The sequence below is a fragment of the Ranitomeya imitator genome, chromosome 1 (genome assembly GCF_032444005.1).
Source record: "Ranitomeya imitator isolate aRanImi1 chromosome 1, aRanImi1.pri, whole genome shotgun sequence".
Classification (NCBI taxonomy): Eukaryota; Metazoa; Chordata; class Amphibia; order Anura; family Dendrobatidae; genus Ranitomeya; species Ranitomeya imitator.
This window is the reverse complement of record NC_091282.1, coordinates 256,336,238-256,363,578: the sequence shown is the minus strand read 5'-3', so window position 1 is coordinate 256,363,578 and position 27,341 is coordinate 256,336,238. Positions and strand designations below refer to the sequence as shown.

Below are 27,341 nucleotides of genomic sequence, written 5' to 3'. Positions count from 1 at the left end.
GCATGCCCTCATCATCTCCCGCCTCGACTACTGCAACATCCTTTTCTGTGGCCTCCCTGCTAACACCCTTGCACCTCTCCAGTCAATCCTTAACTCTGCTGCCCGACTAATTCATCTCTCTCCTCGCTACTCCTCCGCAAATCTCTTCACTGGCTCCCATTCCCTCAGCGTATCCAGTTCAAATTACTAATACTGACCTACAAAGCCATCCAGAACCTGTCTCCTCCATATATTTCTGAACTAATCTCCCTAAATCTTCCTTCACGCAATCTCCGATCCTCCCAAGACCTCCTTCTCTCCTCTACACTTATTCGCTCCTCACCCAACCGCCTCCAAGACATCTCCCGAATATCCCCCATCCTCTGGAATTCTTTACCCCAACACGTCCGACTATCAACCTCATTCGGATCCTTCAGACAGAACCTGAAAACCCATGTCTTCAGGAAAGCTTATAGCCTGTACTGACCCCGCTGCCTCCTCATCACTACCAGAGCTACCGTCTCACCAACACCGAAGCTGCTGCAACCCTCAACCTATTGTCTCCTTCCCCACCATCCTGTACAATGTAAGCCCGCAAGGGCAGGGTCTTCTCCCCTCTGTATCAGTCTGTCATTGTTAGTTTGCTTACTGTAAGTGATATCTGTAATTTGTATGTAACCCCTTCTCATGTACAGCACCATGGAATCAATGGTGCTATATATATAAATAAATAATAATAATAATAGACAGATATGATGTTCTTTCTAGAAGACCCTTTTTCTAATAATGGACTATCCCTTTAAGTGGTTATAAAAATGAAGAGTGGAGCAGTCTTCAATGTGAAACATACCTGGATTGACTTCTCTGTAGTTCCCCACACCATAAGCATCTACTATGTTCTGAAAGCCAACGGTGAATTTGTTTGTACGTATTAATGTTGGAGGGGTGTCATTGCTGGGAATGCGGTTTATGAAGGAGGGGACAGATGCACCACTCTTTCTCTATTAATGAGAACAGATATTCAATACAGCCACCATTGTACAGATTTTTTCATTAGAAAATCAAACATATCCAAAGAATTAAGACAGGTCAATATTTAGTCTATGGCAAAAGTTCTTACCGAGCCTTCCTCAAGAGCTCTTTTGAGGTTCTGGAGATCGGACACAGGACACCAAGCTTCGGCAATTAAGCATTTATTAGTGACATCAAAACTACAAAAATTCAGCACATGGTAAATCGCTTTCATCTTCTTGACCTGAATAACCCACTTATAGACCGACTCTGATGCCTTGAAGAGAACTTGTTTCAAATAATCTTCTGTCTGGTTAATCACCTACATGAAGTTGAAAACACAGACACTTTATAACGTAGACTTGAATATACAGCAGAATCCAACCTCAAGGGGCGGTAGATTTTCTTGACTTTTGTAACCTTGCATTATACTGCAGACTATTCTATACTGGGATTACCAAAGCCCAACTCCACAGTGCCAAGAGTTAGTTGATCTTGTACTGATGAGGGTTAAGGAGATTGAAACATATTATATACCTATGGTTAGTATCGCCTGTCAACTCTGACTATACTACTCTTAATAAAGCGCTCAGTGTGAAACATGTATATTACTTACCAGTAATGAGTTTCTACAAAACCCATGACACCACTAACGGGAGAGGGGATCTGCCCCTCAAGGACAGGGAACCTTTAAGATAAAAAGGTTAGCTCTCCACTCCGCATCAGTGGATTACAGAGCATGAGAGGACCTCCGGGTTAGTGTATGTATATATGTATATATACATACATACCCACAAAGCTCTGCACAGTTCTGCACCGCCTTATATCTCCTCTCTCATCTCCGTCTATCGGGCTACACGTGCCCTCCGTTCTACAAATGACCCAAGACTAACATCCCCTGTAATCCGAACCTCGCACCTCCGTCTCCAAGACTTCTCTCGTGCTGTGCCAGCTCTCTGGAATGCACTTCCCCAGACGATCAGACTGATACCTAGCCCCGACCTATTCAAGCGCGCTTTAAAAACCCATCTCTTCAAACAAGCCTACCAAATCAACTACTCAGTAAACTAACTTTGTCCTGTTCCCGCCTTCCAAATATTATTCTGAATCTGCACCCTACTAATCATCTGTCTCCACACCCTCCATGCACATGATAACTGCACTTGATACTTGACTATTGCACTTAAACACACGGGCTGATGACTGGATCATGCAGCTTTATATGAAAATCCCTATTTATTATAATTGCCAGACCTGAAATAACAAGCACTTTTTACCTATTGTGTTTACCCATTTCCTTGTAGATTGTAAGCTTGCGAGCAGGGACCTCACCCCTAATGTCACTGCTTAAATTGTCCTAACTTGTACTGAATTTATTGTCTGTACATGTCCCCGCTTAATTGTAAAGTGCTGCGGAACTTGTTGGCGCTATACAAATAAAAGTTATATATATATATATATATATATATATATATATATATATATATATTATATACACATATATATATACACACACCGTATATACTCGAGTATAAGCCGACCCGAGTATAAGCCGACCCCCCTAATTTTGCCACAAAAACTGGGAAAACTTATTGACTCGAGTATAAGCCTAGGGTGGAAAATGCAGCAGCTACCGATGAATTTCAAAAATAAAAATAGATGCTCCATACTGTTCATTATGGCCCCATAGCTGTGCCATATAGTGCTCTGCACCGTTCATTATGGCCCCATAGCTGCCATATAGTGCTCTGCACTGTTCATTATGGCCCCATAGCTGTGCCATATAGTGCTCTGCACCGTTCAGTATGGCCCCATAGCTGTGCCATATAGTGCTCTGCACCGTTCATTATGGCCCCATAGCTGTGCCATATAGTGCTCTGCACCGTTCATTATGGCCCCATAGCTGTGCCATATAGTGCTCTGCACCGTTCATTATGGCCCCATATCTGTGCCATATAGTGCTCTGCACCGTTCATTATGGCCCCATAGCTGTGCCATATAGTGCTCTGCACCGTTCATTAATGACCCATAGCTGTGCCATATAGTGCTCTGCACCGTTCATTCTTGCCCCATAGCTGTGCCCTGCACCGTTCATTCTTGCCCCATAGCTCTGCCATATAGTGCTCTGCACCGTTCATTATTGCCCCATAGCTGTGCCATATAGTGCTCTGCACGTTCATTAATGCCCCATAACTGTGCCATAAAGTGCTCTGCTCCGTTCATTCTTGCCCCATAGCTCTGCCATATAGTGCTCTGCACTGTTCATTATTGCCCCATAGCTGTGCCATATAGTGCTCTGCACCGTTCATTATTGCCCCATAGCTGTGCCCCATATAGTGCTCTGCACCGTTCATTATTGCCCCATATATGCTCCATATAAAGCTCTGCTTTTGCTGCTGCTGCTGCAATAATAATAAAAAAAAAAAGAAGCAATACTCACCTCTCTTGATTGCAGCTCCCGGCATCTCGTTCCGGCATCTCATTCCGGCGTCTCTCCGCACTGACTGATCAGGCAGAGGGCGGCGCGCACACTATATGCGTCATCGCGCCCTCTGACCTGAACAGTCAGAGCAGAAAGACGCCGGGAAGATGGAGCGGCGCCCTGCGTGTGGAACGCGGACAGGTGAATATAAAATACTTACTTAGTCCTGCCGCTCCTGACGCTGCCCCTGCCTGTCACACTGTCTCTGGGTGCCGCAGCTCTTCCTGTCAGCGGTCACTGGCACCGCTCAGAGGAATGAATATATGGCTCCACCCCTATGAGAGTGAAGTCCATATTCATAAGTTTAATGAGCGGTCCCACGTGACCGCTGAACAGGAAGAGCTGCGGCACCCGGAGACAGTATGACAGGCAGGGGCAGCGTCAGGAGCGCCAGGACTAGGTAAGTATGCCTCAGCGCCCTCTCCCCCTCACCCGCCGACCCCACCGCTACCGTGACTCGAGTATAAGCCGAGAGGGGCACTTTCAGCCCAAAAATTTGGGCTGAAAATCTCGGCTTATACTCGAGTATATATGGTATATATATCTAATATATAAAGCTGAATGTGTGTGTGTATGTGTGTATGTGTGTATGTATGTATGTATGTATGTATGTATGTATGTATGTATGTATGTCCGGGATTGGCATCTGCACCGTCGCAGCTACAGCCACAAAATTTTGCACAGTCACACGTCTGGACCCCGAGAGCGTCATAGGCTATGTTGTGAGGTGAAATTTTAACCCCGCGCGTTCCAATTCACCAAACAATTTTGCCCCAATATACATAATGGGGAAAAAGTGAAAGGAAAAGTGTTGGAAGCAAATTGACAGCTGCCAGATGTGAACAAGGGGGACTTAAAGAGTGAGAGCGATGGCGCCAAAGAGTATATACCGTACAGATGCTAAGGTGGGGCCCCGACATGGGATACTCACCACACACAGGGATATGAACACACTCACAAAAGGCGCCACAAACTACCACGTGCTTGAACACATACACCAACCTCGCCACATAAAAGTCGAAACACAAAAGTCGCCGCTCAAAACTCTCCACGCGCAAAACTCGCCACATGCAAAACTCGCCAAACGTTTAAAACTTGTACACGCGGAAAAATTGCCACATGCACAAAAGTTGCAACACATGCAAAAGTTGCCTCACACAAAACTTGCACATACTCAAAACGCACCACACATAAAACTCGCCATACACAAAACTTGCTGCACACAACTTGCTACACTAACCTGTCACATGCAACTCGACACACAAAAAGTTGCTACACGCATGTCGCCACACAAAACTCATCTCACAAAAGTCAATACATGCATGTCGCCACATGCAACTCAACACACACAACTTGACACATGAAACTTGCCCTAACACACACACAAGTCTGGTATTATCCTTCAAAAATAAAAATCTGATTAATAAGCAGACAAGCTACAAAAGCAACAAATGTACCATATAGGAAATACGGCAGCTGTCAGTCACATGACCTGTCTATTATGTGTATGTGTGAGCTAATATATACTGCCAGGGGGAGGGCTTCCTGTTGGCTGGGGATTTATCAGGCTGCCAATTTAGCTTACAAATACTGAGGTAAAAATACTGACCAAATAACATGTGAACGCGGTCTAATACAAAAGGAGATGACACACAGATAAATACTATATACAGGAGGAGATGACACACAGGTAAATACTATATACAGGAGGAGATAACACACAGGTATATACTATATACAGGAGCAGATGACCTACAGGTATATACTATATACAGGAGCAGATGACACAGGTATATGCTATATACAGGAGGAGATGACTTACAGGTATATACTATATACAGGAGGAGATGACACGTATATACTATATACAGGCGATGACATACAGGTATATACTATATACAGGAGGAGATGACAGGTATATACTATATACAGGAGGGGATGACATACAGGTATATACTATATACAGGAGGACATGACACACAGGTATATACTACAGGGTGGAGAGCGGTAATTTGCTTTTTTGCACTGCATGCTGTGGCGGCACTGTCGGTCGAAGAGAGGGGAGAGTGGGTGTGGCTTACAGTGGCTGATGGGAGATTTGTATTCCTCTGCCTTTCAGTTGCCATCATGCAGTGAACACGTGAGGAGAGGTCATTTTGTGTTGAAGCGTATTTTTCAAATGCCCACTCGATCATTGCAGTGCAGCGTGATTTTCGTTTACAATTCGCTGTTCCTCCACGCGGACGTGTTCCTGGACGGCAATCAATTGTAAATTGGGTGAATGCATTCAGAACAGCAGGGAATGTGTCATGTGTACGAAGGGGACCTGAGAGAAGGATTACAACACCACAAAACATCGAGAGAGTTAGAGCAGCAGTACTGCAATCTCCGAAACGCTCTGCTCGGAAGCAATCATTTGCTCTTGGCATTTCAAGACGTTCTCTCCACCGGATTCTTCATGATGAACTGAATTTTCACCCGTATAAAATGTGCGTGGTCCAACATTTGTCAGCATGGGACTATTTGACACGGCGGACCTCTTGTGAAGACATGTTAGCAACGATACCCCGTGACGCAATTGTGTTTTTTTCTGATGAGGCACATTTTCACCTCAGTGGGTTTGTAAACAAACAAAATATGCGTTACTGGAGTGAAACAAACCCCAGAGAAGTTCACGAGAGACCTCTGCATTCGGACCGCGTCACTGTGTGGTGCGCCATATCACGAGTAGGCATCATTAGTCCTTACTTTTTTCAGGATAATGGTCGTGCCATAACTGTGAACTCCGAACGGTACTTGTCTATGATACAGGATTATTTTCAGCCGGCTCTTGAGGCAATGGAACTAGAGGATACATGGTTCCAACAGGATGGTGCCACTGTACACACAGCGAGGGTTACCATGAATTGTTTGAGGCAAATGTTTCCTGGACGGCTTATCTCTTTGAGGGGAGATGTGAACTGGCCAGCACGCTCACCAGATTTAGCCCCATGCGATTTTTTCCTTTGGGGTTACCTGAAGTCTAAGGTGTATATCAACCGTCCCAACACCTTGGAAGACCTAAGGAACAATATTGAAGCTGAAATTGGCAGAATACCAGTGGACATGCTTGTTAGAGTTCATGAAAACTTCAGAAAACGTATGCAGCAGTGTGTGGATAGCGAAGGTCGACATTTGCCAGATACACTATTTAAAACCATGTAATTTAAAAATTCCATTACTGTTCAGTATAATTAAAATATAAAATAAATTTTTCTAATGATCATAATTTTTTTTATTTCATTCCCAAATCAGCAAATTACCGTGCTCCACCCTGTATATACAGGAGGAGATGACAACCTGGTATATACTATATACAGGGGAGTTTACATACAGGTATATACTATATACAGGAGGAGATGACACACACATTTACTATATACAGGGGAGATGACACAGGTATATACTATATACAGGAGGAGATGACATACAGGTATATACTATATACAGGAGGACATGACACACAGGTATATACTATATACAGGAGGAGATGACAACCTGGTATATACTATATACAGGGGAGTTGACATACAGGTACATACTATATACAGGGGCGATGACACAGGTATATACTATATACAGTGGAGATGACACACAGGTATATACTGTATACAGGAGGAGATGATAAACAGGTATATACTATATACTGGAGGAGATGACACAGGTATATACTATATACAGGAGGAGATGACTTACAGGTACATACTATATACAGGAGGAGATGACACACGTATATACTATATACAGGAGATGACATACAGGTATACACTATATAAAAGAGATGACACATAGGTATATAGAGGAGGAGATGACATACAGCAGGTATATATATATACAGGGGAGATGACATACAGGTATATAATATATACAGGAGGAGATGACATATGGGTACATACAATATACAGGAGGAGATGACATACAGCAGGTATATACTATATACAGGGGAGATGACATACAGGTATATACTATATACAGGAGATGACATACAGGTATATAGTATATACAGAAGAGATGACATACAGGTATATAATGTATACAGGAGGAGATGACATACAGCAGGTATATACTATTTACAGGGGAGATGACATACAGGTATATACTATTTACAAGAGAAGACATACAGGTGTATACTATATATAAGGGAGATGATAAACATGTATATACTGAGGTGAAAATGAGGGGTGTGAGGTGAAAATGAAAAGGTGTGATACAGGGGAGATAACACACAGGTATATACTATATACAGGAGGAGATGACATACAGGTATATTCTATATATAGGAGGAGATGACATACAGGTATATACTATATATAGGAGGAGATGACATACAGGTATATACTATATATAGGAGGAGATGACATACAGGTATATACTATATATAGGAGGAGATGACATACAGGTATATACTATATACAGGGGAGATGACACAAAGCAGGTATATACTATATATAAGGGAGATGACAAACATGTATATACTGAGGTGAAAATGAAAAGGTGTGAGTGCAAAATGAGAGGAGTGAGGGAAAATAGTGGAGTGATTGGAAAATGACAGATGTGAGGTCGAAATGACAAGTGTTGGGGGGAATGAGAGGAGTGAGGGGGAAAATGAGAGGTGTAAGGGAGAAAATGAGAGGTGTAAGGGAGACAATGAGAGGCATGATGGGAAAATAAGAGACGTGAAGTGCTATAACTAACCACAGATATTTACTATGCCCAGGCAACGCCGGGCTCTTCAGCTAGTCTAATATATAATTGCCTAGAATACTACTTCCTGCAATTTGTGCCAACTTCCGTGGCTTTGTCCGGAGCTAATGTCCGGAGATTAATTGCCTAGAATACTACTTCCTGCAATTTGTGCCAACTTCCGTGGCTTTGTCCGGAGCTAATGTCCGGAGCTAATGTCCGGAGCTAATGTCCGGAGATAAGTGACGTCAACAGTGTCCAGGGTCTGATTGGTTGCCGCCTGCTGCGAGCGACCAATCAGAAACGTGCCGTACTGTGACACACTCCGCCCGCCATTTTGGTGTGATTTTTGAATTTTTACCTCACAGCAAGTTTCTACTGCGTGGAGGCGGGCCCAGTGACGTTGCTCTTCAAGCTCCTGCCGAATTTCGTCAAAAAAATGATAATACCATTTACCAAAACTATATATATTTAGTTGTGAAGTGGTTCAGTGACATTTTCACACCAATTTTGAACTTTTGTTTGGTGTTTTCTCCATATACTGCCTATTATTTTTGTTCTTTCTTACTATTATTTATTAATTGTATTATTCTTACATTTGAATAAATAAAGTATATATGGATTCTAGACTCCCGATTCTTTAGAATCGGGCTGCCATCTAGTAATATATAAAGCTGAATATGTGTGTGTGTGTGTGTGTGTGTGTGTGTGTGTGTGTGTGTGTGTGTGTGTGTGTGTGTGTGTGTGTGTGTGTATGTCCGGGATTGGCATCTGCACCGTCGCAGCTACAGCCACAAAATTTTGCACAGTCACACGTCTGGACCCCGAGAGCGTCATAGGCTATGTTGTGAGGTGAAATTTTAACCCCGCGCTTTCCAATTCACCAAACAATTTTGCCCCCATCTACATAATGGGGAAAAGTGAAAGGAAAAGTGTTGGAGGCAAATTGACAGCTGCCAGATGTGAACAAGGGGGACTTAAAGAATGAGAGCGATGGCGCCAAACAGTATATACCGTACAGTTGCTAAGGTGGGGCTCCGACATGGGATACTCACCACACACGGGAATATGAACACACACACAAAATGCGCCACAAACTACCACGTGCTTGAACACATATACCACCCTCAGCACACGTCACCACACATACACCAACCACGCCACACAAAAGTCGAAACACAAAAGTCGCTGCTCAAAACTCGCCTCGCGCAAAACTCGCCACATGCAAAAACTAGGCTCACGCAAAACTCACCACAAGTGCAAAACTCACCTCATGGAAAACTCGCCACACGCAAAACTTGCACACGCGGAAAAATTGCCACATGCACAAAAGTTGCAACACATGCAAAAGTTGCCTCACACAAAACTTGCACATACTCAAAAGGCACCACACATAAAACTCGCCACGCGCAAAACTCGCCATGCGCAAAACTTGCTGCACACAACTTGCTACACTAACCTGTCACATGCAACTCGACACACAAAAAGTTGCTACACGCATGTTGCCACACAAAACTCATCTCACAAAAGTCGCTACATGCATGTCGCCACACGCAACTCAACACACACAACTTGACAAACGAAACTCGCCCTAAAACACACACAAGTCTGGTATTATCCTTCAAAAATAAAAATCTGATTAATAAGCAGACAAACTACAAGAGCAACAAATGTACCATATAGGAAATACGGCAGCTGTCAGTCACATGACCTGTCTATTATGTGTATGTGTGAGCTAATATATACTGCCAGGGGGGAGGGCTTCCTGTTGGCTGGGGATTTATCAGGCTGCCAATTTAGCTTACAAATACTGAGGTAAAAATACTGAGCAAATGGGGGCGTGGCTATGTAACCGAGGAGGAAAGACGCACCTTATGTGAGCTCCAGCAATCCTGAGCCTATCCTGCCATTTGGACCCTTAATTAACGAGCGGTGCCGGTTGGTACTGGTACCCCATAGTCCCAGGAACCCTGTGGACCCTCCGGACAGCCGCTGTGAAGATTTGGGATGACAGGAGCTGTGGTGGCCTGGACGGGCAACAGACTCCACGTGCAGCGGCGGCCATTTTCTGGGTGCACGCGCTGAGAAGACCAGACGCAGCGCCGGCTTTTCTTGGTGCCGGGCTTCCTCCCTCTTGGAGTCGGCGGTCTCCGGACCTTAGCGGTGAGCGCTGGGGAGCATCGGTGAACGGGAGCAGGGTGACCCGAGGTGTACGGCGATGTCTGCAGGGAGCAGCGATCATTACTGCAGCGCGCGCCCTGACAGTGGGGGAAGCGGCGCTCTTAGCCATATCTGCGGTGCAGCTCAGAAGGTGAGCGACTAGCCTGAAATAACACCCTGACCCTAGGATTAGACGATTTTGTTCCGACCTGCTGGACCTAGTCCTCAGGGAAAACTATTTTATGTTCCAGGACACGTTTTACATTCAGCGACAGGGGACCGCGATGGGGTCTAATGTAGCGCCCCCGTATGTGGTGGCCTACATGGCGTCATTTGAGGAGGATTTTGTTTATAATCATCCATTATTCATGCAACACTCCAGATTGTGGCGGAGATTCATAGATGCTATCTTTTGTATCTGGGACGGGCCAATAGAAACACTTTTACTTTTTGACTCTCACATCAATAGTATTTGGCCCGAACTCAAATTTACCCTGCAGTACAGTACAGAAATGATTAGTTTCCTTGATACCATGTTACAAAAGAACGCAGAAGGTACCCTTTCTATAGATCTGTTCACCAAAACCACAGATAGGAACAGCTTACTAGAATATACTAGTTTCCACCCCCTAGCCATTAAGAAGTCCATTCCTATTTCACAGTTCCAGAGAGTCAAAAGGATTGTAACCCAGGAAGACACTAAGACTTGATGAAATGGAAGAGAAATTTTCCACCAGGGGCTATCCATCACAACTCCTGACCTCTGCAAGACATGCTACCCCCAGAAACAGGGTCTCCACTTCGCGCATACCCTTTGTTAATACCTTCCACCCTTACTCCAAGCGGGTCCAGGCTTCACTACATAAACATTGGAACATTCTCAGTAAGAGTTATCCTAACATCCCTGAGTTCCAACAACCGTTTCTCCCCTGCTACCGCCGACCCACCAACATTAGGGACAAACTGGTAAGGGCTGATATTGGGTCCAATATCAGGATTCCAAAACAGTTGTTTTTACAGTCACAGAGACAGGGTACTTTTCCCTGTCTCAAATGCCTCCAATGCAACAATATCCAGAAGGGTGATCATTTTTTTCACCCCCACACAGGCCAGGGTTACCCGGCGAAAGGCTTCTTCACCTGTGATTCCATGTATGTGGTCTACATGATCAAGTGCCCTTGTGGCCTTGCATATGTGGGAGAGACCACGCAAGCCATACGTGATAGGATATCACAACATAAATCTAACATAAGGTGTAAGAAGAACCATCTCCCCCTTCCGTATCATTTTCACAATGCAGGGCATAATCTGGCCCAACTGAGGTTCCAAGTTCTAGAACAAGTGGACATTAACAGAAGGGGACAGAACAGGGTTAAACTGTTAAAGAAACGTGAGGCGTATTGGATTTTTACCCTTCAGACTCTGGAACCTAGGGGACTAAATAGAGATTACGACACCTCCAGTTTTCTGTGATCTATGGACAACTATATGATACCATCATTTTATATGTGATTCCATCATGTTGCATTTATTGTAATTGAACCCTCGCACTGTAATTCATGCTTTGTTGCAGTCTATAGTATTATCCATGTGCTTTCATTAATCTATGTTCTCTTTTTCCTCATAGAACCGCTAGTCCTGCACTTAGTCACTCTTTTTGGGCACCCCGTGCTATCCACGGTATAGTATATCATACTATAGCAGATTACCTATTGCTTTATTTCTTCAGTATGTTCTCTCCTAGCCACTTTTGTGTATGCCACAATAGCCCACGTTTATTTCCGCACATGACACTACACCCATCCTGGGAACCTTGTTACCATTAGTATTATATCCCTCTTCCTTTTTAATCCAGGAGCTACTATTCCCTCACATACATCAGTTCCTGTGTCTACACACTCATTCCCCTCTGCTACATGGAGCCAGCAGCGCCTGTATCTTTATACAGGCTCACAATACCCTGTGCCTGCACACACCCACTGTGGTCACATGACTGCCTTGACGTGCAGCTGCATGTGATACGGCCCCTCCTAGCTAAATACCCGGAAGTCCTGGCCACACTTGCAGCGTGACTCCCTCAGCGTCTCAGCACGCCACCAGCGCTCCAGGCAACAGAACGGTAAGCACATACACACACACACATGGCGTTCCCCCCTCTAAACGCCCCTCCATTATGTGAGTGCGTTACACTGACCCATCATTGTTTCACCATTTTAGTGCACAGTGTGGGCACATCGTATGTCCAAGCAGCTTAATCTGCTCAGTCACGGTCTCCATTAGTGGTAAGCTTGTCTATCATTATCCTACACTTACCATGTGGTAGATTTCCCTTATATCCTGGGTTATTCTTATTGAATCTCTTATTGAATCTCTTTTTGAACATTGCAGCCTCTGAAATTTGCCTCTACATATAGTGTCAGCATACTCATGCATCTGGTTATATGTCCAGATCCTACGCTCCAGGTGATTATTCTCTTACATCAGCCTATTTAGCATCACAGGACACACTACATGGGCAGCAATCCCATTGTCACCGCATTTCCTTGTAATCTTACTTCTCTTGAACTGTTGAGATTGCCTCTGTGTTTTATTACTCTGCTTTTGACACTACGTTCTCTTCTCCAGATCATGAGATGTGGGCACGATACACCAGAGCACGATTATGGCATTGTTCTTTTAGGCACGTCTCTAGTACGCATCACGATACCTCAGCTTATCTACGTCACCCACTTAGATCCATAAGGAGCACATATGTTCGTCTCTCCGTTCCATAATATCCTTTCCATTAGGATCTCAAGTTGGTACTGATGACTCTATACTTAATGGACGTCACGCTTTGTGTTTTGTCACTCTGGAAACGCTCTGTGCTTGTCTCTCTGGAAACTAGTCTAACAGCTGCAGTCACTGTTATTTCAGCATTTTGACATATATTGCAGTTATTTATGTTTTTTGTCTTATATTGAGTTATGTAATGTGTTTTGACATTGACAGATTGTTATTTTGATCCTTATTTTTCTTTTTTTCTATTTTGTATAATCTCTGTATTACATTAGATAAACTTGCTCTGAGGAAGGTCCACAAAGGACCGAAAACGTTTAGCAAGATACGAACTACAGCTGATCTGTTTGTCCTGATGCAAAATAAATGACTATTTTCTACAAGCATTATTGAGTGCCAAGTTTTTTGATACAATAGCCTGAAATAACAGGGGGGTGGCGCGGTGTGTGTGCCCTGGAAGATTGGGCCCCGTGCCCCCTGCCATACAAGCACTTGTCATGCCAGCGCCATAACTTTAGAGGTGTTAACCCCCCCCTCTCTCTGCTGCTCCCCCTGTGGAGACTGTGGATCTGCTCTAACATACAGAGCCCGGGTGCATATTAAAACTGCTGCCTATATCACTCTCAATACCCCAGCTGCCCATCTGGTGGTCTCTCTGGAATATAATCCTATATTTAACTCTGTTGTGACTGGAATTGGAAAGTGAACTATCCACACATATAACTGCAATTATCCAGTGGAGCCCTTTTAGTTTCCTGTCATGCATCACTCTAAGGGAACTGGGGCTGCTGACAAACTAAGGAAGTACGTCAGGGAGGATCCTTCTGATAATGTACGCACTCTGTCATGATCCCAATGGCAGGGGATCACAAAAGGACAAGCACAAAAAACAAAACAAGCTCTAGGGTGATGGAAACTAAGCTGACCGCGATCCTGAACCTCAACACACAACTAGCTGTAGCCGGGGAACGTGCCTACGATGATTCCTAGACGTCTCGCGCCAGCCGAAGAACTAACTTTCCCTATTAGAAGAAACACAGACCTCTCTTGCCTCCAGAGAAACACCCCACAGAAATAGCAGCCCCCCACATGTAATGACGGTGAAATGAGAGGAAAGCACATACGTAGTTATGAAAACAGATTCAGCAAAATGAGGCCCGCTAAAACTAGATAGAGGATACAAAAGTGAACTGCGCGGTCAGCGAAAAACCCTACAAAAAACCATCCTGAAATTACTTGAACTCATGTTCCAACTCATGGAACATGAGGAGTAATATCAGCCCACTAGAGCAACCAGCAAAAAGGAATCACATATCTGCAAGCTGGACTAAGACAAAAATTAAGCAAAACGTAGAACAGGAAAATCAAAAACTTAGCTTGTCCTGATGAATACAGAAGCGGGAAGCAGAGGTAACAAGACACACTGATTACATTGATAGCCGGCGAGAAAATGACAAGAAAGCCAGGTTAAATAGGAAACTCCCATATCCTGATAGAACAGGTGGACACCAGAGACCGCAGAGAACACAAGTCACCCAGTACCATCTGTAACCACCAGAGGGAGCCCAAAAACAGAATCCACAACAGTACCCCCCCCCCCTTGAGGAAGGGTCACCGAACCCTCACGAGAACCACCAGGGCGACCAGGATGAGCCCTATGAAATGCACGCACCAAATCAGCAGCATGAACATCAGAGGCAACCACCCAAGAATTATCCTCCTGACCATAACCCTTCCACTTGACCAAATATTGGAGTTTCCGTCTGGAAACACGAGAATCCAAGATCTTCTCCACAACATACTCCAATTCTCCCTCCACCAGCACCGGAGCAGGAGGCTCAAGCGAAGGAACAACAGGTACCTCATACTTCCGCAACAACGACCGATGGAACACATTATGAATAGCAAACGATGCCGGGAGATCCAAACGAAACGACACAGGGTTAAGAATTTCCAAGATCCTATAGGGACCGATGAACCGAGGCTTGAACTTAGGACAAGAGACCTTCATAGGAACAAAACGAGAAGACAACCACACCAAGTCCCCAACACGAAGTCGAGGACCCACGCGGCGACGGCGATTAGCAAACTGCTGAGCCCTCTCCTGGGACAACTTCAAATTGTCCACCACATGACTCCAAATCTGATGCAACCTATCCACCACCATGTCCACTCCAAGACAATCAGAAGGCTCCACCTGACCAGAGGAAAAACGAGGATGAAACCCCGAATTACAAAAGAAAGGAGAAACCAAGGTAGCAGAACTAGCCCGATTATTAAGGGCAAATTCAGCAAGCGGCAAAAAGGTAACCCAGTCATCTTGATCAGCAGAAACAAAACACCTTAAGTAAGTTTCCAAGGTCTGATTAGTTCGTTCCGTCTGGCCATTCGTCTGAGGATGGAATGCAGACGAAAAGGACAAATCAATGCCCATCTTAGCACAGAACGTCCGCCAAAATCTAGACACAAACTGGGATCCCCTGTCAGAAACGATGTTCTCCGGAATCCCATGCAAACGAACCACGTTCTGAAAAAACAGAGGGACCAACTCAGAGGAGGAAGGTAACTTAGGCAAGGGTACCAGATGAACCATCTTAGAAAAGCGGTCACACACAACCCAGATGACGAACATTTTTTGAGAGACAGGGAGATCCGAAATAAAGTCCATGGAAATGTGCGTCCAAGGCCTCTTCGGGATAGGCAAAGGTGACAACAATCCACTGGCCCGAGAACAGCAAGGCTTAGCCCGAGCGCAAACTTCACAAGACTGCACAAAAGAACGCACATCCCTCGACAAGGAAGGCCACCAAAAAGACCTGGCCACCAAGTCTCTAGTACCAAATATTCCAGGATGACCTGCCAACGCAGAAGAATGGACCTCGGAGATGACTCTACTGGTCCAATTATCCGGAACAAACAGTCTTTCAGGCGGACAACGATCAGGTTTATCCGCCTGAAACTCCTGCAAAGCACGTCGCAAGTCTGGGGAGACGGCCGACAAAATCACCCCATCCCTAAGGATACCAGTGGGCTCAGAATTTCCAGGGGAGTCAGGCACAAAACTCCTAGAAAGAGCATCCGCCTTCACATTCTTTGAACCTGGCAGGTATGAAACCACAAAATCGAAACGGGAGAAAAACAGTGACCAACGAGCCTGTCTAGGATTCAGACGCTTGGCAGACTCAAGGTAAATCAGATTTTTGTGATCAGTCAAGACCACCACACGATGTCTAGCACCCTCAAGCCAATGACGCCACTCCTCAAATGCCCACTTCATGGCCAAAAGCTCCCGATTACCAACATCATAATTCCGCTCAGTGGGCGAAAACTTTCTAGAAAAGAACGCACATGGCTTCATCACTGAGCAATCGGAGCTTCTCTGTGACAAAACCGCCCCTGCTCCAATCTCGGAAGCATCAACCTCAACCTGAAAAGGAAGCGAAACATCTGGCTGACGCAACACAGGAGCAGAAGAAAACCGGCGCTTAAGTTCCTGAAAGGCCTCCACAGCCGCAGGAGACCAATCAGCAACATCAGCACCCTTCTTAGTCAAATCCGTCAAAGGCTTAACAACACTAGAAAAATTAGTTATGAAACGACGATAAAAATTAGCAAAGCCCAAGAACTTCTGTAGACTCTTAAGAGATGTAGGCTGCGTCCAGTCACAAATAGCCTGAACCTTGACGGGATCCATCTCAATAGTAGAAGGGGAAAAAATATACCCCAAAAAAGAAATCTTCTGGACTCCAAAGAGACACTTTGAACCTTTTACAAACAAAGAATTGGCCCGCAGGACCTGAAACACCTTCCTGACCTGCTGAACATGGGACTCCCAGTCATCCAAAAAAAACCAAAACATCATCCAAATACACAATCATAAATTTATCCAGATATTCACGGAAAATATCGTGCATAAAGGACTGGAAGACAGAAGGAGCATTAGAAAGTCCAAAAGGCATCACCAAATACTCAAAATGGCCCTCAGGCGTATTAAATGCGGTTTTCCACTCATCACCCTGCTTTATCCGCACAAGATTATACGCACCCCGAAGATCAATCTTAGTGAACCATTTAGCCCCCTTAATGCGAGCGAACAAATCAGTCAACAATGGCAAAGGATACTGATATTTAACTGTAATCTTATTCAAAAGACGGTAATCTATACAAGGCCTCAAGGAACCATCTTTTTTGGCCACAAAAAAAAACCTGCTCCCAAAGGGGACGAAGATGGACGGATATGTCCCTTTTCCAAGGACTCCTTAACATAATCCCGCATAGCAGTATGCTCTGGCACTGACAGATTGAACAAACGACCTTTAGGAAATTTACTGCCAGGAATCAAATCTATAGCACAATCGCAATCCCTGTGAGGAGGAAGCGAATTGAGCTTAGGCTCCTCAAAAACATCCCGATAATCAGACAAAAATACAGGAACCTCAGAAGGAGTAGATGAAGCGATAGAAATCGGAGGTGCATCATCATGAACCCCCTGACATCCCCAGCTTAACACAGACATCGTTTTCCAGTCCAAGACTGGGTTATGAGTTTGTAACCATGGCAGACCAAGCACTAAGACATCATGTAAATTATACAGTACCAGGAAGCGAATCACCTCCTGATGAACGGGAGTCATACGCATGGTCACTTGTGTCCAGTACTGAGGTTTATTCATAGCCAAAGGTGTAGAGTCAATTCCTTTCAAAGGAATAGGGACTTCCAGAGGCTCCAGAGTAAACCCACAGCGGTTGGCAAATGACCAATCCATAAGACTCAGGGCAGCGCCTGAATCCACATAGGCATCGACGGAAATGGCTGATAATGAACAAATCAGAGTCACAGACAGAATGAACTTAGACTGTAAAGTACTAATGGCAACAGACTTATCAACCTTTTTTGTGCGTTTAGAGCATGCTGATATAACATGAGCTGAATCACCACAATAAAAACACAACCCATTTTTCCGCCTATAGTTTTGCCGTTCACTTCTGGACTGAATTCTATCACATTGCATTGTCTCAGGTGCCTGTTCAGAAGACACCGCCAAATGGTGCACAGGTTTGCGCTCCCGTAAACGCCGATCAATCTGAATAGCCATAGTCATAGACTCATTCAGACCTGTAGGCGCAGGGAACCCCACCATGACATTTTAATGGCCTCAGAAAGGCCATCTATGAATCTTGCAGCCAGGGCGCACTCATTCCACTGAGTAAGCACCGACCATTTCCGAAATTTCTGACAATATATTTCTGCTTCATCTTGCCCCTGAGAGAGAGCCAATAAAGCTTTTTCAGCCTGAATCTCTAGGTTAGGTTCCTCATAGAGCAAACCCAATGCCAGAAAAAACGCATCCACATTGAGCAACGCAGGATCCCCTGGTGCCAATGCAAATGCCCAATTCTGAGGGTCACCCCGCAGGAAAGATATAACAATTTTGACTTGCTGAGCAGGGTCTCCAGAGGAGCGAGATTTTAAAGAAAGAAACAACTTGCAATTGTTCCTAAAATTCAGAAAACTAGATCTATCTCCAGCAAAGAACTCTGGAATAGGAATTCTAGGTTCAGACATAGGAGCATGTACAACAAAATCTTGTATATTTTGAACCTTAGCAGCAAGATTATTCAGGCTGGAAGCCAAACTCTGGACATCCATGATAAACAGCTGAGGTCAGAGCCATTCAAGGATTAAGAGGAGGTAAGACGCAGCCAGGCTGCAATTAAGGCTATGCAGCAAACTCTGAGGGGGAAAAAAAAAAAAAAAAAAAAACTTCCTCAGACTACTTTTCCTCCTACTTCAGCCAAAACGATTACCACTTTTTGGCCGGCTATACTGTCATGATCCCAATGGCAGGGGATCACAAAAGGACAAGCACAAAAAACATAACAAGCTCTAGGGTGTTGGAAACTAAGCTGACCGCGATCCTGAACCTCAACACACAACTAGCTGTAGCCGGGGAACGTGCCTACGATGATTCCTAGACGTCTCGCGCCAGCCGAAGAACTAACTTTCCCTATTAGAAGAAACACAGACCTCTCTTGCCTCCAGAGAAACACCCCACAGAAATAGCAGCCCCCCACATGTAATGACGGTGAAACGAGAGGAAAGCACATACGTAGTTATGAAAACAGATTCAGCAAAATGAGGCCCGCTAAAACTAGATAGCAGAGGATACAAAAGTGAACTGCGCGGTCAGCGAAAAACCCTACAAAAAACCATCCTGAAATTACTTGAACTCATGTTCCAACTCATGGAACATGAGGAGTAATATCAGCCCACTAGAGCAACCAGCAAAAAGGAATCACATATCTGCAAGCTGGACTAAGACAAAAATTAAGCAAAACGTGGAACAGGAAAATCAAAAACTTAGCTTGTCCTGATGAATACAGAAGCGGGAAGCAGAGGTAACAAGACACACTGATTACATTGATAGCCGGCGAGAAAATGACAAGAAAGCCAGGTTAAATAGGAAACTCCCATATCCTGATAGAACAGGTGGACACCAGAGACCGCAGAGAACACAAGTCACCCAGTACCATCTGTAACCACCAGAGGGAGCCCAAAAACAGAATCCACAACAGCACTCTCAGAAATAACCCTGCACAGACCCAGCGTAAAAATCGTCTTTCTGATAGTAATGAGGAGGGAGAACAAGATGAACTGACTCTTAAACAGGCATCAGAGCAGCTAATGCAGGCTATATCCCTCACTAGATCATCTCTCACAGAAAAAATAGAGGATGTGCATACTGAGGTGGGTCGTCTGCGGCATGATATGCAAGCTATGAGAGGGCATATTTCGGAGGTTGAAACAAGAGTGTCTCATATAGAGGATACCATCACCCCTATGGAGGCTAAGTTGACAATAGCCGCTGGCTCTGTAAACGCCTGGAAACAAAAGGCAGACGATTTGGAGAACAGACTGCGTCGCAATAATATTCGAATTATCGGTCTGCCGGAGCGTTCGGAGGGTCAGCAACCCGAACAATTTCTGGAGGACTGGCTTAAGGCCTCCCTGGGGGACGAATTTTCTTCAACATTCGCAGTGGAGAGGGCCCATAGGGTCCCAACGAGACCTCTTCCCCCTGGAACTCCACCCCGACCCTTCCTGGCACGTCTCCTCAACTGTAGGGACAGAGATGCTGTTCTTCGTCTGGCGCGACAGAAGGGCCCTATTAAATTCAACAATGCTACCATATCGATTTTTCCGGATTTCTCCATGGAACTCCAAAAACAGCGGGCGCGGTTCATGGACATCAAGAAACAACTTAGAGATAAGATTATTATCTACTCCATGCTTTATCCGGCCCGACTCCGCATTGTTCATGATGGTTCCTCTTTATTCTTCACGGATCCGGCGGAGGCAGCCGAATGGGTGCGGTCTCACAGGGTGTCTAATGTAAAGGACTCCTAATTTGTGCTCCTTGTTTAATGGTAACATAAACGGAGCTCTCTATGTGGGTGCTGAGGTTGTTAACAATACCGGACGCTGGATTCAGTGAGGGTATCCCCTTTTATATTTGACTGTAGGAGTATAGGATCTTACTCCTCCACTGTTCAAGTTTTATTCAGTTTGGGTTTTTTATGCCAGTTTTTTTTATGGTTTGATGTACATAGTCGCCGCCAATATTGTCTTTGCGCTTTGTGTGATGTCTCTGAGCCTCACCCGAATGGTGACGCACACTATTCTTTCTTCTATATGTAAACATGGGGTCTGAGATTATATGTATGACCTGGAATATACGGGGTATAAAAACTCCTCGGAAGAAAATCAAGGTATTCTCGCAGATTAAACGTTACCGCCCACATGTTGTAGCACTGGTGGAGACGCATTTGACTAGAGACACAGTCCGATGTACACATAAGCCGTGGGTGCAGTGGTCTCTCCATGCAACTCATACTAGTTACCGTATATACTCGAGTATAAGCCGACCCGAGTATAAGCCGACCCCCCTAATTTTGCCACAAAAAACTGGGAAAACTTATTGACTCGAGTATAAGCCTAGGGTGGAAATGCAGCATTTACCGGTGAATTTCAAAAATAAAAATAGATCATTATTTCCCCATAGCTGTGCCATATAGTGCTCTACACCATTCATATTTCCCCATAGCTGTGCCACATATAGTGCTCTGCACCGTTCACTGTGCCCCCTAGCTGTGCCATATACAGTGCTCTGCACCGTTCACTGTGCCCCATAGCTGTGCCATATACGGTGCTCTGCACCGTTCATTGTGCCCCCTAGCTGTGCCATATACGGTGCTCTGCACCGTTCACTGTGCCCCCTAGCTGTGCCTTATACGGTGCTCTGCACCGTTCATTGTGCCCCCTAGCTGTGCCTTATACGGTGCTCTGCACCGTTCATTGTGCCCCCTAGCTGTGCCTTATACGGTGCTCTGCACCGTTCATTGTGCCCCCTAGCTGTGCCATATACGGTGCTCTGCACCGTTCACTGTGCCCCATAGATGCTCCACATTAATCTGTGCTGCCGCTGCTACTGCTGCAATAAAAAAAAAAAAACACATACTCACCTCCCTTGATTGCAGCTCCCAGCGTCTCGTTCCGGCGCCTCCATCTTCCCGGCGTCTCTGCTCTGACTGATCAGGCAGAGGGCGCCGCGCACACTATATGCGTCATCGCGCCCTCTGCCTGATCAGTCAGAGAGCGCAGACGCCGGGAAGATGGAGGCGCCGGCCGGGAAGATGGATCGGCGCCCGGCGGCTGGAACGAGGACAGGTGAATATAACATACTCACCTAGTCCTGGCGATCCTCGCGCTGTCCCCTCCTGTCTTCGGCGCTGCAGCTTCTTTCTCTATCAGCGGTCACCGGCACCGCTGATTAGAGAAATGAATAAGCGGCTCCGCCCCTATGGGAGGTGGAGCCGCTTATTCATTTCTGTAATGAGCGGTCCCACGTGACCGCTGAAGAGAGGAAGAAGCTGCAGCGCCGAAGCCCGTGGGACGGCAGGGGGAGCGCCTGGATCGCTGGGACTAGGTAAGTATACCCCAGCGCCCTCAGCCCCTCACCTGCCGACCCCACCGCTACCGTGACTCGAGTATAAGCCGAGGGGGGGGCACTTTCAGCCCTAAAATTTGGGCTGAAAATCTCGGCTTATACTCGAGTACATACGGTACTCAAGAGGGGTTTCTCTGTTAATACGCAAGGATGTTAGATGGGAGGCCAGGGAGGCACGGCGAGATCCAGAGGGTCGCTTTGTCTTTGTGCATACATTCATCAATTCACGTGAATATGTGATATTATGTGTCTATAATCCCCCTCCTGCTAACTTATCGGTTCTCCGAATGGCAATGGGTTTCTCCCTAAATTATCCTGATGCTAATGTTATTTGTATGGGGGATTTTAATTTAGTTATGGATAATTCTCTGGACAGACAGACTGGATGACAATAATTGGGGACCACCGCGTCAGCCCCCTTCCCAACTGGCGTTGTTTATGGGTGGTAGTGGGTGGGTGGATCTATGGAGAATGAGTCACCCTGAGGTCAGGGGATATACTTGCCACTCATCTACTAAATGATCTCTATCACGTATAGACTATATATTTGGGTCTAGTAGCTTGGCATTGGGGGTGGATAGCGTTGAACACGGCAATAGGGGGGTTTCGGATCATAGCCCGGTTATTCTTAAACTTAAATGCGGTCAATCTAATAACAACATATCCTGGAAATTGAACCCCTTCTGGCTGAAGCTAATAGATTCTAGTGACAGGACGGTTGACCAGTTAAATTGTTTTATTTCAGCTCACCCGGAACCCCAAAATCTTGGCCTATTCTGGGATACTCTAAAGGCATACTTAAGGGGCTGTTTGTCATCCACAATTCTTACATTAAGAGGATAACGGCGAGGGAGGATGATGAGATAGAGCAACGGTTGAAAGACTCGGAGGCTGCATATATAGCTAATCAAACTAGCGGTAACAGGGTTGAATGGCTTACTTCCCAGAGGCTGTATACTCAACATGCGGATGTAAAGTCGAAACGCAAGTTATTTTTTACCCGCCAATCCTACTTTGAATTGGGGAATCAGGCCAGCACGCTTTAGGCTTTCTTAGTACGCCAACATAATACTTCTAACACGATACTGCAGATCCGTACACTTGATGGCTCATTGGTATCTTCAACTGATGAGATACTCCGGTGTTTCCATGATTATTATAAATTATATGAATCTTGTAGTGGTCTTGATATCCCTGAATGTTTGGATTACCTGTCAGATATAACGTTTCCCTTATTGACTCCAGCTCAGCGGGCCTTTATGGATGCAGAGTTTACTCTGGAGGAAGTAGAATGCGCTATAGCGGATATGGCTACTGGGAAGGCCCCTGGACCTGATGGATTTCCCATTGAGTTATACAGGAAATATCGGGAAAAAATGGCACCACTTCTGTTGAAGGTACTTAATGGAATATGGGAGGGAGGGTCTATGCCCAAAACATTTTATGATGCAAACATTATTGTGCTTAGGAAAGAGGGGAAGGATCCTTTGGACTGTGGATCGTATCGGCCCATATCCTTGGTAAACGTTGATTATAAAATTTTTACTAAAATTTTGGCTACTAGGCTGAATACGATTATACTGGACCTTATACATCCAGATCAAACGGGTTTTATGCCTGGGAAAAGTACTTCCATCAATATCAGGAGGGTTCAGTCAATCATTCAATACAGTTCTCTAGAACCGGACAATAACTTGGCACTGGCATCGCTAGATGCGGCTAAGGCCTTTGATTCTCTTGAATGGCCCTTTCTCTCTGCATGCTTGTGGAAATATGGTTTGGGGAAAAATTTCTGAGAGGGATAAATATATTATATACGAAACCCAGGGCGCGTATGGTTGTGAATAATTCTATCTCTGAACCCTTTTCCTTGCATAGGGGAACTCGCCAGGGATGTCCTCTATCCCCGGCTCTATTTGCCCTAGCAATAGAGGCTTTGGCAATACGTATAAGATCTTCCGTTGATATTAAGGGCATATGTATCGCGGATCGAGTGGACATTATTGGTCTCTACGCTGATGACATGGTGATATTTATGGATAAAACAGAGGAATCGCTACCGCAAGTAATAAAAACTATAGATAAATTTAGTAAATTTTCCGGGCTACATATAAACTGGGATAAATCTGCTCTGATGCCTCTCTCTCATACCCCAATGTCAGGTCTTGAAACTCTCTCGCTGCTGCCCATTGTCTCTAGCTTTAAATATCTAGGTATTCACATGTCTCAACATAGCAGGTTGGATTTACAACTTAATATTTACCCATTATTGGATCTGGTCAAAACTAAATTTGCAACCTGGGATAAGCTCCCGCTCTCTGTTGCTGGTCGTGTCAATCTAATCAAAATGATATTACTCCCCAAGCTAAGCTTGCTTTCAACATAGTGCTGTACCAATACCTAAATCCTTCTTTGCGACTTTAAACTCCTTAATTACATATTTTATATGGGGGAAATCTAGACCTAAACTTAAGCTATCTGCCCTGGAGAGACCGAGACGGGGAGGTGGGGCGGCCTTGCTGGATTTTTACTCATATTATCTTGCCGGGCAAGCTAAGGCGATAAATAAATGGATGCCCAATAGCTCTTTACCTAACTCTGAGAGCCATTTGCTGCATTCTGTCCAGGCTGATTGTCCATTGGGGTTTCTTGAGTTGGAGAAAGTCGGTGCACCTCGGTTATTACCTTTACTCCGATTGGCACGCTTAATATGGAGACAAATAAAAAAAGTCATAAAATTTGCAGACATATTGGCTGAAATGCCGCTGTGGAATAATAGTTATTTCCTGGGTTTGCTAAACCATCCGTCCACTGATTTTTGGATTTCATATGGGGTTCTCTCGGTGGGCAATGTACATAGCCAGGGGATTTTCATGTCCTTCGAGCAAATACAAAACACTTATAATATCCCGAGATCTCAATTCTTCTGTTATCTGCAGTTAAGATCAGCCTTCCAATCGCACATGCGGAATGTGGGTAAAGGTCGAGCTATTTCATCTTTGCCTTTGATAGGAATTCTCAATTCGCAAGGTCCTCAAGGACTTATTTCTTCTTTATATACTTATCTGTTATCCACAGGTGCGGGGTCTACTATAAATTCTATTAAAGGGAAATGGAAGGGACTCCTTCCTGATGTACTGGGAGAAGAATGGGAAGATATTTTGGAATCTCCAACTTAAGTTTCCGCTTCAATTAACAACAGGATGACCCAGTTATATATCATACACCAGTCCTATCTGACTCCAACTCGTCTTTTTAGAATGGGTCGCCTCCATTCATCAGATTGTTTGAGGTGTCACTCAAGTGATGCAGATTTCATCCATATGATTTGGAGATGTCCTGTTATTCTTCATTATTGGAAAGAGGTGACGACACTGTTAACATCTCTATTGTCAATTCCTGTACCGCTTGAGCCATTGGTCTGCTTATTTGGGGTGTGGGATGCGGAGACTTGGGATCATTACACTGGGATTTTCCTACGAGAGGCACTTTTCATGGCACGGAAGGTGTTGGCGTTACAGTGGATGGGTGGCTCTAGCCCTTCTCTTAGAGCCTGGGTTGATTTGGTGAACTCAATCATCCCGTATGAACGAACACTATATCAGAATAGAGGGTGTCCAGGCAAATTTGAGAAAATCTGGGGCAGATGGAACTCCTCCTATCACACTATATAATACACAATAAGAAGAAATCTTTAAATTTAGTACCTACTAGCTGAAGAGCCCGGCGTTGCCTGGGCATAGTAAATATCTGTGGTTAGTTATAGCACCTCACTTCTCTTATTTTCCCATCACGCCTCTCATTTTCCCAATCACATCTCTCATTTTCTCCCTCACACCTCTCATTTTCTCCCTCACTCCTCTCATTCCCCCCTAACACTTGTCATTTCGACCTCACATCTGTCATTTTCCGATCTCTCCACTATTTTCCCTCACTCCTCTCATTTTGCACTCACACCTTTTCATTTTCACCTCAGTATATACATGTTTGTCATCTCCCTTATATATAGTATATACCTGCTTTGTGTCATCTCCCCTGTATATAGTATATACCTGTATGTCATCTCCTCCTATATATAGTATATACCTGTATGTCATCTCCTCCTATATATAGTATATACCTGTATGTCATCTCCTCCTATATATAGTATATACCTGTATGTCATCTCCTCCTATATATAGAATATACCTGTATGTCATCTCCTCCTGTATATAGTATATACCTGTGTGTTATCTCCCCTGTATATAGTATATATCTGTGTGTCATCTCCTCCTGTATATAGTATATACCTGTATGTCATCTTCTATATATAGCATATACCTGTATGTCATCTCCTCCTGTATATAGTATATACCTGTAGGTAATCTGCTCCTGTATATAGTATATACCTGTGTGTCATCTCCTCCTGTATATAGTATATACCTGTATGTCGTCTCCTCCTGTATATAGTATGTACCTGTATGTCATCTCCTCCTCTATATAGTATATACCTGTGTGTCATCTCTCCTGTATATAGTATATATCTGTGTGTCATCTCCCCTGTATATAGTATATACCTGTGTGATCTCCTGTATTAGACCTCATTCACACTTTATTTGCTCAGTATTTTTACCTCAGTATTTGTAAGATAAATTGGCAGCCTGATAAATCCCCAGCCAACAGGAAGCCCTCACCCTGGCAGTATATATTAGCTCACACATACACATAATAGACAGGTCATGTGACTGACAGCTGCCGTATTTCCTATATGGTACATTTGTTGCTCTTGTAGTTTGTCTGCTTATTAATCAGATTTTTATTTTTGAAGGATAATACCAGACTTGTGTGTGTTTTAGGGCGAGTTTCGTTTGTCAAGTTGTGTGTGTTGAGTTGTGTGTGGCGACATGCATGTAGCGACTTTTGTGAGATGAGTTTTGTGTGGCAACATGCGTGTAGCAACTTTTTGTGTGTTGAGTTGCATGTGACAGGTTAGTGTAGCAAGTTGTGTGCAGCAAGTTTTGCGCGTGGCGACTTTTATGTGTGGTGCCTTTTGAGTATGTGCAAGTTTTGTGTGAGGCAACTTTTGCATGTGTTGCAAATTTTGTGCATGTGGCAATTTTTCCGCGTGTGCAAGTTTTGCGTGTGGCGAGTTTTCCATGAGGTGAGTTTTGCACTTGTGGCGAGTTTTGCGTGAGCCTAGTTTTTGCATGTGGCGTGTTTTGC

The 27,341-nt window shown here is 44.6% G+C and overlaps 1 protein-coding gene and 1 long non-coding RNA gene across 4 annotated transcripts in view; one reads left to right on the top strand and one right to left on the bottom strand.

The window, feature by feature from the left end:
• ATP6V0A2 (ATPase H+ transporting V0 subunit a2) overlaps positions 1 to 27,341 on the bottom strand; it is a 183,006-nt gene that overhangs the window by 65,006 nt on the left and 90,659 nt on the right. For all 3 annotated transcript variants that reach the window (XM_069755987.1, XM_069755988.1, XM_069755989.1), the window contains 2 exons: positions 1,100 to 1,312; positions 830 to 980 (listed from right to left, as the gene is read on the bottom strand). In XM_069755987.1, coding sequence (XP_069612088.1) covers positions 830 to 980; positions 1,100 to 1,312 — 364 coding nt within the window. The remainder of the gene's footprint in view (positions 1 to 829; positions 981 to 1,099; positions 1,313 to 27,341) is intronic.
• On the top strand, positions 12,359 to 13,519 carry LOC138668071 (uncharacterized). Its single transcript, XR_011319070.1, has 4 exons — positions 12,359 to 12,473; positions 12,572 to 12,636; positions 12,743 to 12,817; positions 12,980 to 13,519. It is a non-coding gene; the product is annotated as an uncharacterized lncRNA (long non-coding RNA).